Source organism: Mirounga leonina, unplaced genomic scaffold (assembly GCF_011800145.1).
Source record: "Mirounga leonina isolate KUSES-001 unplaced genomic scaffold, KU_Mleo_1.0 Mir_165, whole genome shotgun sequence".
NCBI classification, from domain to species: domain Eukaryota; kingdom Metazoa; phylum Chordata; class Mammalia; order Carnivora; family Phocidae; genus Mirounga; species Mirounga leonina.
This window is the reverse complement of record NW_023270415.1, coordinates 63,510,687-63,526,397: the sequence shown is the minus strand read 5'-3', so window position 1 is coordinate 63,526,397 and position 15,711 is coordinate 63,510,687. Positions and strand designations below refer to the sequence as shown.

Sequence of the window (15,711 nt, the reverse complement as noted above, 5' to 3'; positions counted from 1 at the left end):
ACATGGGCTGTAGGAAATGGAACAAATTGAGGGTCAAGAGACCCATGTTTTCTTTCTGTGTCTCTAACTAACTCACCAGTTGTCTTGGGCAAATCCTTTATGTCTCTGGATCTGAGTCTCTCTGTCCGTAAAATACAGTGACTGAAGTAGGTTCCTTCCAAAAGTTGCTTTCTGTGTTAGTGAGACTGAATACTGTGGTTCCATCTTGACTCTGGCCATACCTCCTCTCCCCTGTAAGATCTGTGATCTCAGAAAGTTTTAGAACTTCTTCAAATCTTAGTTTTCCATATAAAACACGCAGATAATGGCAATAAGCTCACAGGGGTTTTGTGAGACTTAAATAAGACAGTGTAGAGGAAATATTTAGCACAGTGCCTGATTCATGATAAATACAACCCTAACTTTGCTAGATGTTATTATACATCCAGGTGCTTGCTCCCCAACAGTGTCATCAGCAGAAGAGAATTGGGAACAACTCCTCCAGTTTTCCTGACTTAGGTGATAAAAATTCCACCTGACTCTTACTCTCTGGTCATGTGCTGGGCCACACGTAGGAACACGCTGAGAAGGGTAAGACTTTAGCAGGGGCCTTAACAGGCGACGCCCATGCTTACGGCAATCCAAGGGCATAGGACAGTGGGGACACAGCTGCTTAGCAGCATGGCTTCCCCATTCTGAGTTTTCACACACAGTATCTCATTTAATACTCTAGTTACCCTGTGAATTTGGGAGGACTGGGGAAAATTTTAAGTAACTTGTCCAAGATTATATATCTCAGAAGTGTTTTTTTAAAAAAAAGTATGAAAACCGGGGCTCAAACTGAACCTTCAGATGTGAAATTTAGTATTGCTTCAAGCTGTACCTAACCCGACATAAATAATATCACTATTGTGATACCAAAAACAAACGGTTTTGACAGTCAAAAAAGGCAACATCAATATTTATGGTACTGGTATATACAAATTTCACAGAACCTATTTCGGAAACAAAGATAAATGTAAGAAATAAGTTCAGGGTTATTTTTCTAAATCTCACTGAGGGGCAAGGAAAGAGGGCACGTACTGCATGGAGCACTGGGTGTTATATGCAAACAATGAATCATGGAACACTACATCAAAAACTAATGATGTCATGTATGGTGATTAACATAACATAATAATAAAAAAAAAATTTGCTTCTACAAAAAAACCCCACAAAAAACAAAAACCAGGGCGCCTGGGTGGCTCAGTTGACTGCCTTCGGCTCAGGTCATGATCCTGGAGTCCCGGGATCAAGTCCCACGTCGGGCTCCCTGCTCAGCAGGGAGTCTGCCTCTCTCTCTGACCCTCCTCCCTCTCGTGCTCTCTGTCTCTCATTCTCTCTGTCTCAAATAAATAAAATCTTTAAAAAAAAAAACAAACCATAATTGCTCCAGTTAAAAGCAGGAAGTGCGCAGATCCGTTTGATATGTAAATCGCTCTTCTGCATCAAGCATCAATTTAAAATCGCTCACGCTCTCTTCTTTTGAAATTTCAGCAACTGGACCTTCATTCCTGCCCCAAGCCGATTGTTTTCATCATTCACTCCTTCCTGTCGGCGAAGATCACAAGACTGGGCTTGGTGGCCTGAACAGAGCAGAGGGGTGACTTGCCTTAGAGAAAAGGAGGGCTGGTGACATGGGACACCAAGAGCGCACACCATTTGGCTTGCCACAGTCAGCTTTGGATCCCCAAGTCCTCTCACCTGCCCCAGACTTCTCTGACAGCTTCACTGATGACAAGGGGGGCTCCCAAGAAAACACCATGAGGAATATCAGAAAGAAAACGGGCTTTTTAGAATAGTAGAAGGGTAAAGAGGTGAGGGCAAATGGAAATAAATACACAGCCTAGCTTTGAAATAATGACAAGCAAGGACATCACGAACATGAGAACAGCGCGTGCAGATCTTAATCATACCAGTTTCTAGGCAACTGGTTCACCCAGGTAAGCAAGAGCTGAATAGTTGAGGAATGGACATTTTCACCTCTCTCGCCCCCTGTAACAATGATCCCTTGTTTTATTGTGATTTATTGCCTACTTCTAATTGAGTTGACTTCTGCTGGTAAGGAAAGAGAAGTGGTTCAAATGGAAACCCACCTTTTATTTTAAGTATGAAGCAGCTGTAATTCTTTTCTTAATGAATTATCTTTCAATGATGTAAAGTGATCCTGAAGTATTCTCATTAGCATATGCTGAGCAGGAATTAAATAAAGCATCAGATACTGATCTGAGCTGGAAGCTGGTGGAATCTGAGCCAAAGCAGACTGTTTATATTGCAAAGCTTCACGGTGCAGAAGAGTGGTGTGCTTGAAAGACGATTAATCTGGGGACTGCACTCACACCAAGGTGTGCTTAGAGCCAAGACTGATAGCTTTACTTACAGAAAGCAAATTATGGATATTTTTTTTAAAAGATTGTCATTTGAGATGTATATGTAACATATATATCTCATATATATAACATATATATAAACAACTCACATGTGGTTAACTAATTGTCCCCATTCCGTGGTTTTCAGTGGAAGTACTGAGCAATTCATTGACCCTTGTTTCTGCCTTGCTTGTATGCATGCATTTTCAAGCCAGTCCTAGAGCAGCCTCATGTAATTCTGACAGTATCCACAGCTCTTAGGCATTCCAGGGAAATAATATAACGACCTGATTATTTTTCTACAAGAATATTTTTAGACAACATAGAGTGTATTACTGATTTAACGCTTTTATTTTTACCTTTCAATACAAATTCACCAAAAAGACACCTATATTATTTGATTTTGGAGTCACCTTCCTGGAACCTTAAAAATTAGCTCTAGAGTTTCTGTAAGCATTTGCAACTCTTCTTTCCCCTGTAGTTTATATAAACAAATGCTCTGGATTTGATCTGTGTGTTTTTTTCAGAATTGTCCTTCAGCAAATACCTATGCAAAGAGCTTTTAAAAGTGAAACTGTTTTAAAGGAATGTAATTTTGCCCACTGAGACACATATGTTTATTGAGTTACAAAGCAGGTCCAAAGTATGTATCATGTAACACTAGTTCCAAAGGGCATTGACTGAGAGGTGTTTTGGGGAGGGGGTGGTGGTGAGAATGAGGTTTGATGATCAAAAAATGTGTTAAATATGGAGGTAAGAAACAGATTTCATGATCGTGGGCCTCCTCAAAGACTTTAATGTACACATTGTAATTCTTCAAGGGGGGATCCTGTGTACTTACAGAGCTCCTTTCTGACAGAGCATTTTGTGAAGCAAGTGTTTTAAAAAAACAAAAACAGGGCGTCTGGCTGGCTCGGTCGGTAGAGCATGTGACTCTTGATCTCAGGAGCCTCGGGTTCAAGCCCCATGTTGGGTGTAGAGATTACAATAAAATAAAATAAATAAAATAAAATAAAATAAAATAAAATGAAAAAACACTTCGGGAAACACAGCTTTAGGTCACTGATTTTTTTTTTTTTTTGGTTTCCCATTTTAAAATGCTGAAGAGTGAAGTCCCACCCTGCAAAAAGCTTTGATGCATTTATAAATTATACTGCACTCTTTCATTACATATTTTCGAAGGCACTGGAATGTTGTTATACAAGAGAATTATGCATTGTAAATAACATTAAAATACATATATTAATGCCAATAGTTCAGTTCAACAATATGTAATTTAAGGTGCTCAGTACTACATGAAGTATGAGTTACTTATAATTAAATTGCAAAGATCCTATTCTATATTTATAGAAAAGTTAAAATGATAATTACAAGTATTTCTTCATCACTTATGTTTTAGACTGATTAATAAATGGGTGGGGGTCAACAAATTACATTCTCTGCATTTATAAAAACTTAATTTAAATATTTATATTTTAGAAAAAATACATTTGAATAAAGTAATGCATTTTCTGAATTAAAATGTATTAGCAAGCAGTAGACAGTTTTACTAAGAGAATTGTGTATATGAATCCTTGTTTTTTCCTTCAAAGTTAAGTGTATCATATCAGAGTGGCTATGATGAATCAATTTCAAATACTCATTTTTCCTTGTTCTGAATTGAGGAAATTACATAATGATTTTACACTGTAGGTTTTAATCTTGTCTTCATGTGTGTTATGAATGTTGTGAATGACACACAGACGTCTGGATCATGCCTGGGTACAGTCCGTGAATCAACTGATTCATTTTGGGGAATTTGTTTTTGTCCAGTCTGCTCTGTGCTTAATCCGTTTCTTATTTGAATCAATGAATTATTAAATTCACGTTTGTCCCTTTAAGGCCAAATCAATACAAATGGCTGATGTTTCATCTGTACTTAGTGGCAAGCCACCCATTCGCTGGTAGATGAGGTGAGCCTTAAGCATCCCAGGGATTTAAAGAAGGCCAATAGGAATACAGTTAGCAATCTCTTTTCTGACTTGAACTAAGTGGAAAAACCATCAACCTCTTAAAAACACCCAGGTAGAGGCGTTTAATTAATTCTTTCGGTTGATGTAGTTAAAATGCTGAACAATGCATTCGCCTGAAATGAACGAGCAGAGCCTTTCTTTTACAAATATTAGGGATTCCATCTTGAGGGGATTGGAGTGGATATTTGAATGTACGTTGAGTTAAAAAAAAATGTGCCTAGGGGCGCCTGGGTGGCTCAGTCGTTAAGCATCTGCCTTCGGCTCAGGTCATGATCCCGGGGTCCTGGGATCGAGCCCCGCATCGGCTCCCTGCTCAGCGGGAAGCCTGCTTCTCCCTCTCCCCTGCTTGTGTTCCCTCTCTCGCTATGTCTCTCTCTGTCAAATAAATAAATAAAATCTTAAAAAAAAAATGTGCCTATGTTTATAGCACCATGGATATCATGTATGTGATATTAAATAAATATTCACCTCTGAGTTTGGTGGACTGGCTGGTGGTTTCATGACAGCCACAGAGGGAGTGTGAAGACACCACTTGCTATTCTCTTCCTCCAGGACCGGCTCTGGAAGGTGCTAATGGGTAAAGGGGATGCCACTAGAAAATTTGGTGTGGGGGGGGGGGCGTTGCGTATAATTTCAGGTCTGCATCTGGGGCTTAGGGATCTTGGCTCTCATTTTTAACTAAATTTTCATGGGATTTGACCTGTACATCAAGCTCCAAATACTCAAGTTCTCTGTAGTACTACAACTTGGTTTGTGTTCCAGTGGCTTATAATTAATGTCAGTCTATGGCTGAGAAGTCTTTTTACTATTTGAAAATTGGGATTACATTTAGATCTGTAGAATCTCACTTTTGAAGAGACTTCAGAGGTCATCAACCCATTAGTGCTCAAAGTTTATTTATAATTTTAGCAATACTACCTTAGGATCTTAGGGTATATGATTTGCTAGTAACATAGCAACACAGTATATACATAAAAATGAATATACACCAATTTAATGTTTAAAAAATTCTGTACCGCCTAGAGTCATCCCGCATACATTTGGGGAAATGCCGACCTTGTATGTGTTTCCACTGAACTCAGGCACCTCTTCCTGAGCATCCCTTACAGTTGTTCATTCTGCCTGAAATCAAAAATTTTCCGCGATGGGGTGGGAGCTCCTTCTCTCCCAAGGTAGGTCCTTCCACTGCTGGATGGTGGGAGTTGTTGCAAATTTCTGATATTAGAGCCCAAACTTAGATCTGCCTTTCAGTCATGACCCTGTTCTACCCTAGAAAACACTGGAAGTCCGATCTCTTTTCCACATGAATGTCCTATAGAATAAAAAGGCCTATCAAGGCTGGGGGCTATTAGGAAATAGAATATGATCTGAAAATGGCTTTAAATACGACACCTAAAATTCCTTCCTTTTATCTTTAAAGAACCAATTGGCCAAGATTGAAACTCTCCGTAATACCTAGTGGTGGAGAGTGATGGGAAAACCGGCATTTACTTACACAGCCATGGGTAGGTATACATTTGGCAATAATTTGGAGGGTAATCTGGCAATATCTATAAAAATTTTAAAATACACGTACATTTTGACTCTAAGAATTTATCCTAGAGATAAAAGTGCACAAAGACTAACATATATGAGGATCATGTTGGCAGCATTAGTTGCAACAAGAAGCGAAAAAGGTCAATAAGACCATCAATAGCTAAATAAATCCCAGCACACAGACGCACTAGTTCTGCAATGTCACCATGATCCATCTCTAAGTACTACTGTGGACAAAGTTCTTAAATGCAACTTCTGCAAAATGCAGATAAAAACACAGATACATTAGATATGTATTCCACGTGTTGTTTAAAAAGTAGTTCCAGGGGGCGCCTGGGTGGCTCAGTTGGTTGAGCGACTGCCTTCGGCTCAGGTCATGATCCTGGAGTCCCGGGATCGAGTCCCGCATCGGGCTCCCTGCTCGGCAGGGAGCCTGCTTCTCCCTCTGACCCTCCCCCCTCTCATGCTCTCTCTATCTCATTCTCTCTCTCAAATAAATAAATAAAATCTTAAAAAAAAATAAAAAAATAAAAAAATAAATAAAAAAATAAAAAGTAGTTCCAGGAAGAGCAGCACCTGCCAGGGCATTTTGGAAATCTGGGCTAGCGTTGTTTTGCCACCACTATGCTGGGGGGTGGGGGCACACTTAGTATTTACTCAACAAGAGCCACAGCTGCTAGACTTCCTGCAATGGGAGGACAGTCCCCAAATCCAATGGGACCGTTTCCCACACAACTGTTTTGTCCTCTGAGTTGGTCGTGCAGGTGAAACCCAGAATTATCCGAGCCTAGACCCTGACTACATTTTACACATGAAAGCATTTTTTGACTGATTCAATACATTCTGAATTTTCTAGGTATACAACTACCACACATATGGAAGGAAGACTGTGTTTTGGGTTTGTTCGGGGCATTTTATAAAACATTTTATCAAAGCAAGTCTCCCGTGGCTGGTGTGTATATGGGACTCGAGTCGTCGAAACAGACCCGGACCACTTTTATATGTGCCTCATTCACACTGAGTCGGAGTTATTTTATCTTTTGGTGTGGTTGTACCCCAGCATCTCCAAATTGAAGCACATATTATTTCATTATCACTATTTTCCTTTTCTAAAACTTCTTTACCTTACAGTGAGGAAATAGCAATTTTAAAAAATCCTGAGCGCACGTAGGCTGTTACTGCTGGCCACTGTCTGGTGTCCGAGACGCGCGGCTGCTGTCCCAACCTGAGGCCCCAGCACAGCCGGCTCTGCCTGACCTGAGTGTTTCTGCCACTGAGGGCCAACCCACCGTTGCTCAGAAGCACTGCCCCTCCAAGCCCCGTGTCCACTGGGTACCACCACCAGGCGGCCAGGCTAAGGAGATGCACGCTTCAACCTCTGGGTTTTGCCATCGGTTCCAGATTTGGATGAAAAGCCACACACCGTAGGGCATAAGAACTGGTGTCCTGAGCGGCCACGAACGACCTGAGCAGTCTAGAACTATACAGGATTTAAGGCTTTGTGGGGCCCAACAGGAGATAATAGGAAGGAGCCAAGCGGGAAAATAACTCTCTTCTTCCTTCTTCTTGTGTACTTCCCTGAGACATAGTTTCAGCATACACCATGTATCCTGAGACACTCCCTGTGACTGAGAACACACCTACTGGGGGGCTGGCTGTGTTTCTTTGGACCTCAGGAAGCAGTGGCCAGTGAGTAATGGATCACCTGCTTTGCTTGCCTGCCGTCCCCACCTCTTCTCCCTTTTCTTCTTCACTCTCGGGGCCCTGGAATTGGACATTCCACATACAGTGTCAGCACCTAGTCATACCCTACACAAAAAATCACTCCAAATGAATCACAGACCTAAATATACAAGATAAAACTATAAAGTGAAAAGATAACCCACAGAACAGGATAAAATATAAGTCATATATCTGATAAGGGACTAGAATCCAGAATATATAAAGACCTCTGACAATTCAACAACAAAAAGACAAATAATCCAACTAAAAATGGTCAAAGGAATTGAGTGGACAGTTCTCCAAAGAAGATGTGTAAATGGCCAACAGGCACACGAAAAGATGCTCAACATTAGTAGTTATCCGGAAAATGCAAATCAAAACCACAATGAGATACCACCTCACACTTCATATCATTTGTCAAAAAGACAAATAATTACAAGTATTAGAAAGGATGTTGAGAATTTGGAACCCTAATACATTAATGGCCAGAGGAAATGTCAGATGGTACAGCTAGTTGTTTTGGAAAATGGTGAAAACAAGAAGTTTAAACATTGAGTTACCCTATAGTCCAGCAATTCTATTCCTAGGCATATACCCAAGAATAATGGAAAACCTATGTCCACACAAAACACTTGTACACAGATGTCCATAGCAGCATTATTCAGAATAGCCAAAAAGTGCAAACAGCCCAGATGTCCATTAGTTGATGATAAACAAAACACGGCTGAGTCACACAATGAAATATTTGGCTCTAAACCAGGATGAGCCACTGCCACGTACTACAACACGGCTGAACCCTGAAAACCTCACGCTAAGGAAAAGAAGCCAGACACACAAGACCATGAACTGTATGACTCAGCTTACGTGAAATGTCCGGGAGAGGCAAATCTGTAGAGACATAAAGTAGATTACTGTTTGCCAGGGGCTGGGAGGAGGGAGAATATGAAATGACTGCTAGTAGATAATGGTAGGTCTGTTTGGGGGGGATGAAAATGTTCTGGAAACAGCGGTGATGGTTGCACAACTTTGTGAGCGTACTAAACCCACTGCATTATCCATTTTACAGCGTGAGTTTTATGATGTGTGAATTACATCTCAAAAATACACGTTGTAGGCTTTTTATGTATCCGGTTCTAGTCTAGTCCCTTAGATGAAAGCCACACCCACAATTCTTTTTCAGGACGGGTTTCTCTTCCCTTTGGGTGTGCCTGTGGTCCAACGCCACCCCTGATTCTTAAAAGCCCTTCTGTCTAGCTGAGAGGGTCTACTTTGAAATCACTAACTGTAAATATTTCTAAGGTCTTAATAAAGGATTACATAAGCAACCTTAGGTTTGATCTGTTTCCTTTAGAAACTTTTGCCATTCGAGATGTTGGAAGTGCAAAACCATTTTATTTTCGGATTCAGAATGCCCTCAGCCCTCAGGATCTCCTCTAAATGCTGGAAAGCCACCCAGTTCCTTCTTTGGCTCATCTATCTTTTCCTGCATTTTACCGTATTCAGCTAAATTAGCAAACAAATGGCCCACTGTCACCCTTTTTTTTTTTAACATTCTGCCTAGAAATAACCTGAAGAATCCATGAGCTCATTAAGTACAACTTCTTTTCCAGCTTCTGCAGGCAACAGTGTTGCCAAACGTACCATCTCTGCAAAACACAGCTTAGCTGGTTGGGCCCAGTGGCTCCCCTTTTCCCTCCTGCAAGGGCCTCCTTCTAAACTTCTCATTTTAAAGAGCGTGAGCTTTCAGCATTGTTCCCAGCACCGGTAAATAACGCCCCGGCATAGCTGATGTCTGAGCCCAGCCTCTGCCCTCCTTCCCATTTCCCTTGGAAGGTCCCTGTGATGCTTCCCCTATAAAGGCAGAACAACTGCTCTGCGGGGTTCCTCGCGGGGAGCAGAGCTCCAAAGTAGGTGCGGCTGTACCCAGCCCAGCCCGCTCTTCTTCCGGGTGCTTAGCTTATACTAAATGCTATTTGCTGGAAGTTCCTGGCTCAAAACGTCAAAAATTGACCTAAGTTTCTGGACTTTTTAGGTCTCTCCTTTGTGCCAACTTTCAGATTTATTTGAAATATCTTTAACCACTTTTTAGTCGGGAATTCAGGCCCATGAGGTAGACAATGTGGAGATGATGCTGGTAAGGCATCTAAAAGTTTAGGAACCAATTTCTCTGATCAGCTGAAATGACCTAAAAAGTTTTCCAAGTCACAATAACTGGTTCACTTTGGGGATGTAACTGGAACAAAACAAAATCTCCAAAACACAGATGGGAGTTACTGTGTTTTCTTGGCAAGGACACATCTGGTGTCCCTTGCCTCTCTCCACACAGCTTCACCTCCCACCCTTCACCACCCACTCACCTCCTAAGGCTCACCGGCCTCGTGCAGCAAACAAAGCTGCAGCAAATACACAGTGCTTTTGAAAACTGTATTTGATGACTCAAAATTTTGAGGGCAAAAATGGTTTGTATCAGCAGTTTCATACAGTTCAACCTAATAAAACAGAGAATACACAAATTTAATCAAGTAGACTGGATCTAGGATCCCTCTACTACTAATTATCTGGGAATATGAACAAAGTGGAGACTTTGATAGGACAATGGTATTTTAAAAGGAAATAAACGCAGAGTGATTTTATTAAGTAGCAAAGAACATTCTAGTACCCATGTTATACAGATGCACCTGCAAGCATACAGTTTGAGCAGTTTTGATAAATGTGTATGCAGTGTAGCCACCATCACAAGAACGATATAGAACATTTCTATCACCACAAAGTTTCCTTGTGCCACTTTCCAGTCACTCCAACATCTGGCCCCAGGAAACCATTTTTGCTTCCTGTGACTCTGTATTTCTCTGTTCTATAATTTCATATATCTGGCATTTTCTTCTCGGCATATTTTGAGAGTCATCCCTGTGGCTGCCTATTTCAGCTTGTCCTCTTATATTGATAGGTAGTATTCCATTATATACATGGTTTATAATTTGTTTATCCATTCACTTTTTGATGTACCTTTGGGTTGTTTGCAGTTTGGTGCTATTGAGAACGAAGCTGGTGAGCACAACTAATGAATCATTGAACACTACATCAAAAATTGATGATGTACTATATGTTGGCTAACTGAACTTAATAAAAATTAAAAAAAAAAAAAGAATTAAGCTGGTGAGGAGGAGCTAAGATGGTGGAGGAGTAGGGAGCCCTAAGTTTGTCTGGTGCCTCCGGTACAGCTGGATAGTTATCAAATCATCCTGAACACCTGAGAAATCAGTCGGAGATCTGAGAAAAGAAAAGCTCTAACTCTACAAGTAGAAAAGCAACTATTTTTTGGAAGGTGGAGGTACAGAGACTTGAATCCGATGTGACATAGCCAAGGATACAGTGCAGGGGAGGGAGCCTGCTTAAGGAGGCTGCCCTAAAGTATTATAACCAGTGGAGCAGAAAATCAGAACTTTTAGAAGTCTGCTTCAGTGGGGGTGCTCAGGTGGCAAAGTGGGGCAGAATCCCAGGTGAGACAGCATTGTCTCAAGATCCCCGAGGTCTCAAGAACAGGGGTGCCTGGGCGCCTGGGTGGCTCAGCCTTTGAGCGTCTGCCTTCGGCTCAGGTCAGGATCCCAGGGTCCTGGGATCGAGCCCCGCATCGGGCTCCCTGCTCCGCGGGAAGCCTGCTTCTCCCTCTCTCACTCCCCCTGCTTGTGTTGCCTCTCTCGCTGTGTCTCTCTCTGTCAAATAAATAAATAAAATCTTAAAAAAAAAAAAAAAAAAAAAAAAAGAACAGGGGTGCCTGAGTGTGGCAGAGTTCCGGCATAGGAGCAGGGAAGCCGGCTGCGAACAGCGAGTCTAGGCATCGGCATTCTGCTCTATGTTGCCATAAACCATGAATGGCTCCACAGTAGGGAGACTGCTCTCCTGGCAGGAGCCCAGCAAGAGGCAGAAGCACCGGGAGACCTCCCTCTCCCCGGGGGGGAGCAGCATGGGTGCATGCCATAGGAGTCCAGAAACTTTGGAGTTTTGAAACTCAGTTGCAAAACTCTCAGTTATAACCTGGGTGAACACAGAGTTCTGACGGAAACTAGGGAGACAAGAGCGATTGACTGCTTTTCTGTGAGGAAGTGTGGGGAGCATGAACTTTCAGCTCTGGGGCTAAAGAGCTGGGCGCCTCCATATTCATCCCGCCCCGCAGCACTGAAACCCTTCAGGGAGCAAAACAGCGCCACCTAGTGCAGTCCAGAGCTGGTTACACTGATCCCTGCCTCCCTACACACTGCAGGTGCATTTGCACTAGGGCAAGTTCACCAACAGTCGTCCTCCGGAGGACCAGCAAGGACAGCTGGCTCTCACCAAGTTGACCGATTGTAGAGGGCTGCAAAGCTTCAGGTCCTGGGTCAAACAGTAGGTAGCATTCTTTGTACTTTTATTCTTTGGTCTTTCAGTATTATTTTTTTCAGTTATTTTCTTATTTTTTAAATTCATTTTTATTATTTTTTAATTTTAATTTTTATATGTTATATATATTTTCCCATCATTGCATTCCTACTACATGTTATTTTTATTTTATTATATATACATTATTATATATTAACATGATTGTATAATTATATATTATAATATATAATAATATATATCAACTTATTAAATATATACTATATATAAGTTTCTCTTTCTTTCTTATTTTGAGATCTAGTTTCTTTTAACAAGCAGACCAAAACACACCCAAGATTTAGTTTTTTGTTTTGTTTCTTCTGGTTTGTTTTTTTGTTGTTGTTGTTGTTGTTAGTTTTTGTCTTTTCTCTTTCTTTTTTTCTTTTCTGGACATAATGACAAGACAGAGAAACTCACCCCAAAAGAAAGAACAGGAGGTAGTACTCACTGCCAGGGATATAATCAACACGGATATAAGTAAGATGTCAGAACTAGAATTTAAAACAATGATTATAAAGATACTAGCTCGGCTTAAAAAAGCATAGAAGACACTAGACAACCCCTTACTATAGAAATAAAAGAACTAAAATCTAGTCAGACCTAAATTAAAAATGCTATTACTGACATGTAGTCCCAAGTAAAGGCTATAATAAAACAAGGATGAATGAAGCAGAAGAGAGAAAGAAAACTATTAGATCATTAAAGGTGACTGAGAGAACACAGCAGTTCCATAAAGTGAAATAATATCCATCTAATAGGGGTCCCAAAAGATGAGCAGGAGAAAGGGGCAGAAGGTTTACTTAAACAATTTATAGCTCAGAACTTCCCTAATTTGGGGAAGGAAACAGGCATTCAAGTCCAGGAGGCACAGAGAACCCCCCCCCTCAAAATCAATAAAAATAGGTAAACACCTTGACATGTAATAGTGAATCTTGCAAATTTCAAAGATAAAGACAAAATCCTGAAAACAGCTTGGGACAAGAGGTCCTTAACCTATAAGAGTAGACACATAAGGCTGGCAGCAGACCTGTCCACAAAGACCTGGCAGATCAGAAAGGACTGGCATGATATATTCAACGTGCTAAATGGGAAAAATATGCAGCCAAGAATACTTTATCCAGCAAGGCTGTCATTCAGAATAGAAGAAGAGTAAAGAGTTTTTAGGACAAAGAAAAACTAAAGGAATTTGTGAACATTAAATCAACCCTGAAAGAAATATTAAAGGGTATCCTTTGAATGGAGAGACAGCCCAAAAGTAACGACGACGAGAAAGGAACAAAGACAATCTACAGGTACAGTGACTTTACAGGCAATTCAAAGGCACTAAATTCGTATCTATCAATACTTACTCTGAATGTAAATGGACTAAATGCTCCTAACAAAAGGCACAGGGTATCAGAATGGATAAAAAAACAAGACCCATCGATATGCTGCTTACAAAAGAGACTCATTTTAGACCTAAAAACACCTCCAGATTGAAAGTGAGGGGGTGGAGAACCATTTATCATGCTAATGGACATCAAAAGAAAGCTGGAATAGCCATTCTTGTATCAGACAAACTAGATTTTAAACCAAAGACTGTAACAATGCAATCCCTATCAAAATAACACCAGCATTTTTCACAGAGCTGGAACAAACAATCATAAAATTTGTATGGAACCAGATAAGACCCTGAATAGCCAAAGTAATGTTGAAAGAGAAAACCAAAGTTGGAAGCATCACAATTCCGGACTTCAAGCTCTATTACAAAGCTGTCATCATCAAGACAGTATGGTACTGGCACAAAAACAGACACATAGATCAATGGAACAGAATAGAGAGCCCAGAAATCGACCCTCAACTCTATGGTCAACTAATATTCGACAAAGCAGGAAAGAATGTCCAATGGAAAAAAGACAGTCTCTTCCACAAATGGTGTTGGGAAACTTGGACAGCCACATTCAGAAGAATGAAACTGGATGACTTTCTTACACCATACAGAAAAGTAAACTCAAAATGGATGAAAGACCTAAATGTGAGACAGGAATCCATCAAAATCCTAGAGAAGAATGCAGGCAGCAACCTGTTTGACCTCAGCTGCAACAACTTCTTGCTAGACACAACTGCAAAGGCAAGGGAAACAAAAGCAAAAATGAACTATTGGGACTTCACCAGGATAAAAAGGTTTTGCACAGCAAAGGAAACAGCTGATAAAACTAAATGGCAACCTACAGAATGAAAGAAGATATTTGCAAATGACTTATCAGATAAAGGACTAGTGTCCAAAATCTATAAAGAACTTTTCAAACTCGACACCCCCAAAACAAATAATCCAATCAAGAAATGGGCAAAAGACATGAACAGACATTTTTCCCAAGAAGACACACAAATGGCCAATAGACACATGAAAAAATGCTCAACATCACTTGGCATCAGGGAAATCCAAATCAAAACCACAATGAGATACCACCTCACAGTAGTCAGAATGGCTTACTAGTAAGTCAGGAAATAACAGGTCTTGGCGAGGATGCAGAGAAAGGGGAACCCTCTTACACTGTTGGTGGGAATGCAAACTGGTGCAGCCACTCTGGAAAACAGTATGGAAGTTCCTCAAAAAGCTAAAAAGAGAGCTACCCTATGACCCAGCAATTACACTATTTATCCGAAGGATATAGACATAGTGATTCAAAGGGGCACCTGCACCCCAAAGTTTATAGCAGCAATGTCCACAATAGCCAAACTATGGAAAGAGCCAAGATGTCCATCAACAGATGAATGGATAAAGAAGATGTGGTATATGTATACAATGGAATATTACTTAGCCATCAAAAGGCATGAAATCTTACCATTTGCAAGGACTTGGATGGAACTAGAGGGTAGTTTTGCTAAGCAAAACAAGTCAGTCAGAGAAAAATATCATATCATTTCACTCATATGTGGAATTTAAGAAACAAAACAGATGAACATAGGGCAAGGGAAGGAAAAATAAAATAAGATGAAAACAGGCAGGCAAACCGTAAGAGACTCTTAACTATAGCAAACAAACAGGGTTGCTGGAGGGGAGGTGGGTAGGGGGATGGGGTAATTGGGTGATGGGCATTAAGGAAGGTACTTGATGTAATGAGCACTGGGTGTTATATGCAACTAATAAATCACTAAATTCTACTCCTGAAACTAATAATATAGTGTATGTTAACTAAATTGAATTTAAATAACAAATTAAAAAAAAATTAAGCTGGTATGAGTATTTAGGTTCAAGTTTTTGTATGATATAGGTTTTAATTTACCTAAACAGGGGTAAACAGGGGAATGGCTCAGTCATATGCTAAGTATTAAGTTGAATTTTATAAGAAAGTCAAATATTTTCCAAAATATTGTAACATTTTCCTTTCCCATCAGCAAGGTATGAGATTTCCACATAGTCACCATGGTATCATTAGTTTTAAAATTGTATCCATTCTAGTGGGTGTTTAGTGGCATCTCGTTATGGTTTTAATTTGCCTTCCCTTGATGATTGATGATACTGAACATCTTTTCATGTGTTTATTGCCATTCCTGTATCTTCTTTTGTGAAATGTTTTTTCAACTCCTTGCCTATTAAAAAAAAACCCTTAGGTAATGTCTTATTTTTAAACTGTAAATGTTCTTTATATATTCTAAAT

The 15,711-nt window shown here is 40.3% G+C and overlaps 1 protein-coding gene and 1 long non-coding RNA gene across 2 annotated transcripts in view; both read left to right on the top strand.

Annotated features, from left to right (window-relative positions):
* Positions 1-2,270, top strand: part of SNTB1 (syntrophin beta 1) — a 228,089-nt gene extending 225,819 nt beyond the window's left edge. The window contains exon 7 of the mRNA XM_035011838.1: positions 1,516-2,270. Within this exon, the coding sequence (XP_034867729.1) occupies positions 1,516-1,608 (93 nt within the window). The 3' untranslated portion in view covers positions 1,609-2,270. The remainder of the gene's footprint in view (positions 1-1,515) is intronic.
* A 9,668-nt stretch (positions 2,271-11,938) lies between these two features.
* The window catches only part of LOC118015167, a 50,889-nt gene continuing 47,116 nt past the window's right edge, over positions 11,939-15,711 (top strand). The window contains exon 1 of the long non-coding RNA XR_004680547.1: positions 11,939-12,040. This is a non-coding gene — a long non-coding RNA (uncharacterized LOC118015167). The remainder of the gene's footprint in view (positions 12,041-15,711) is intronic.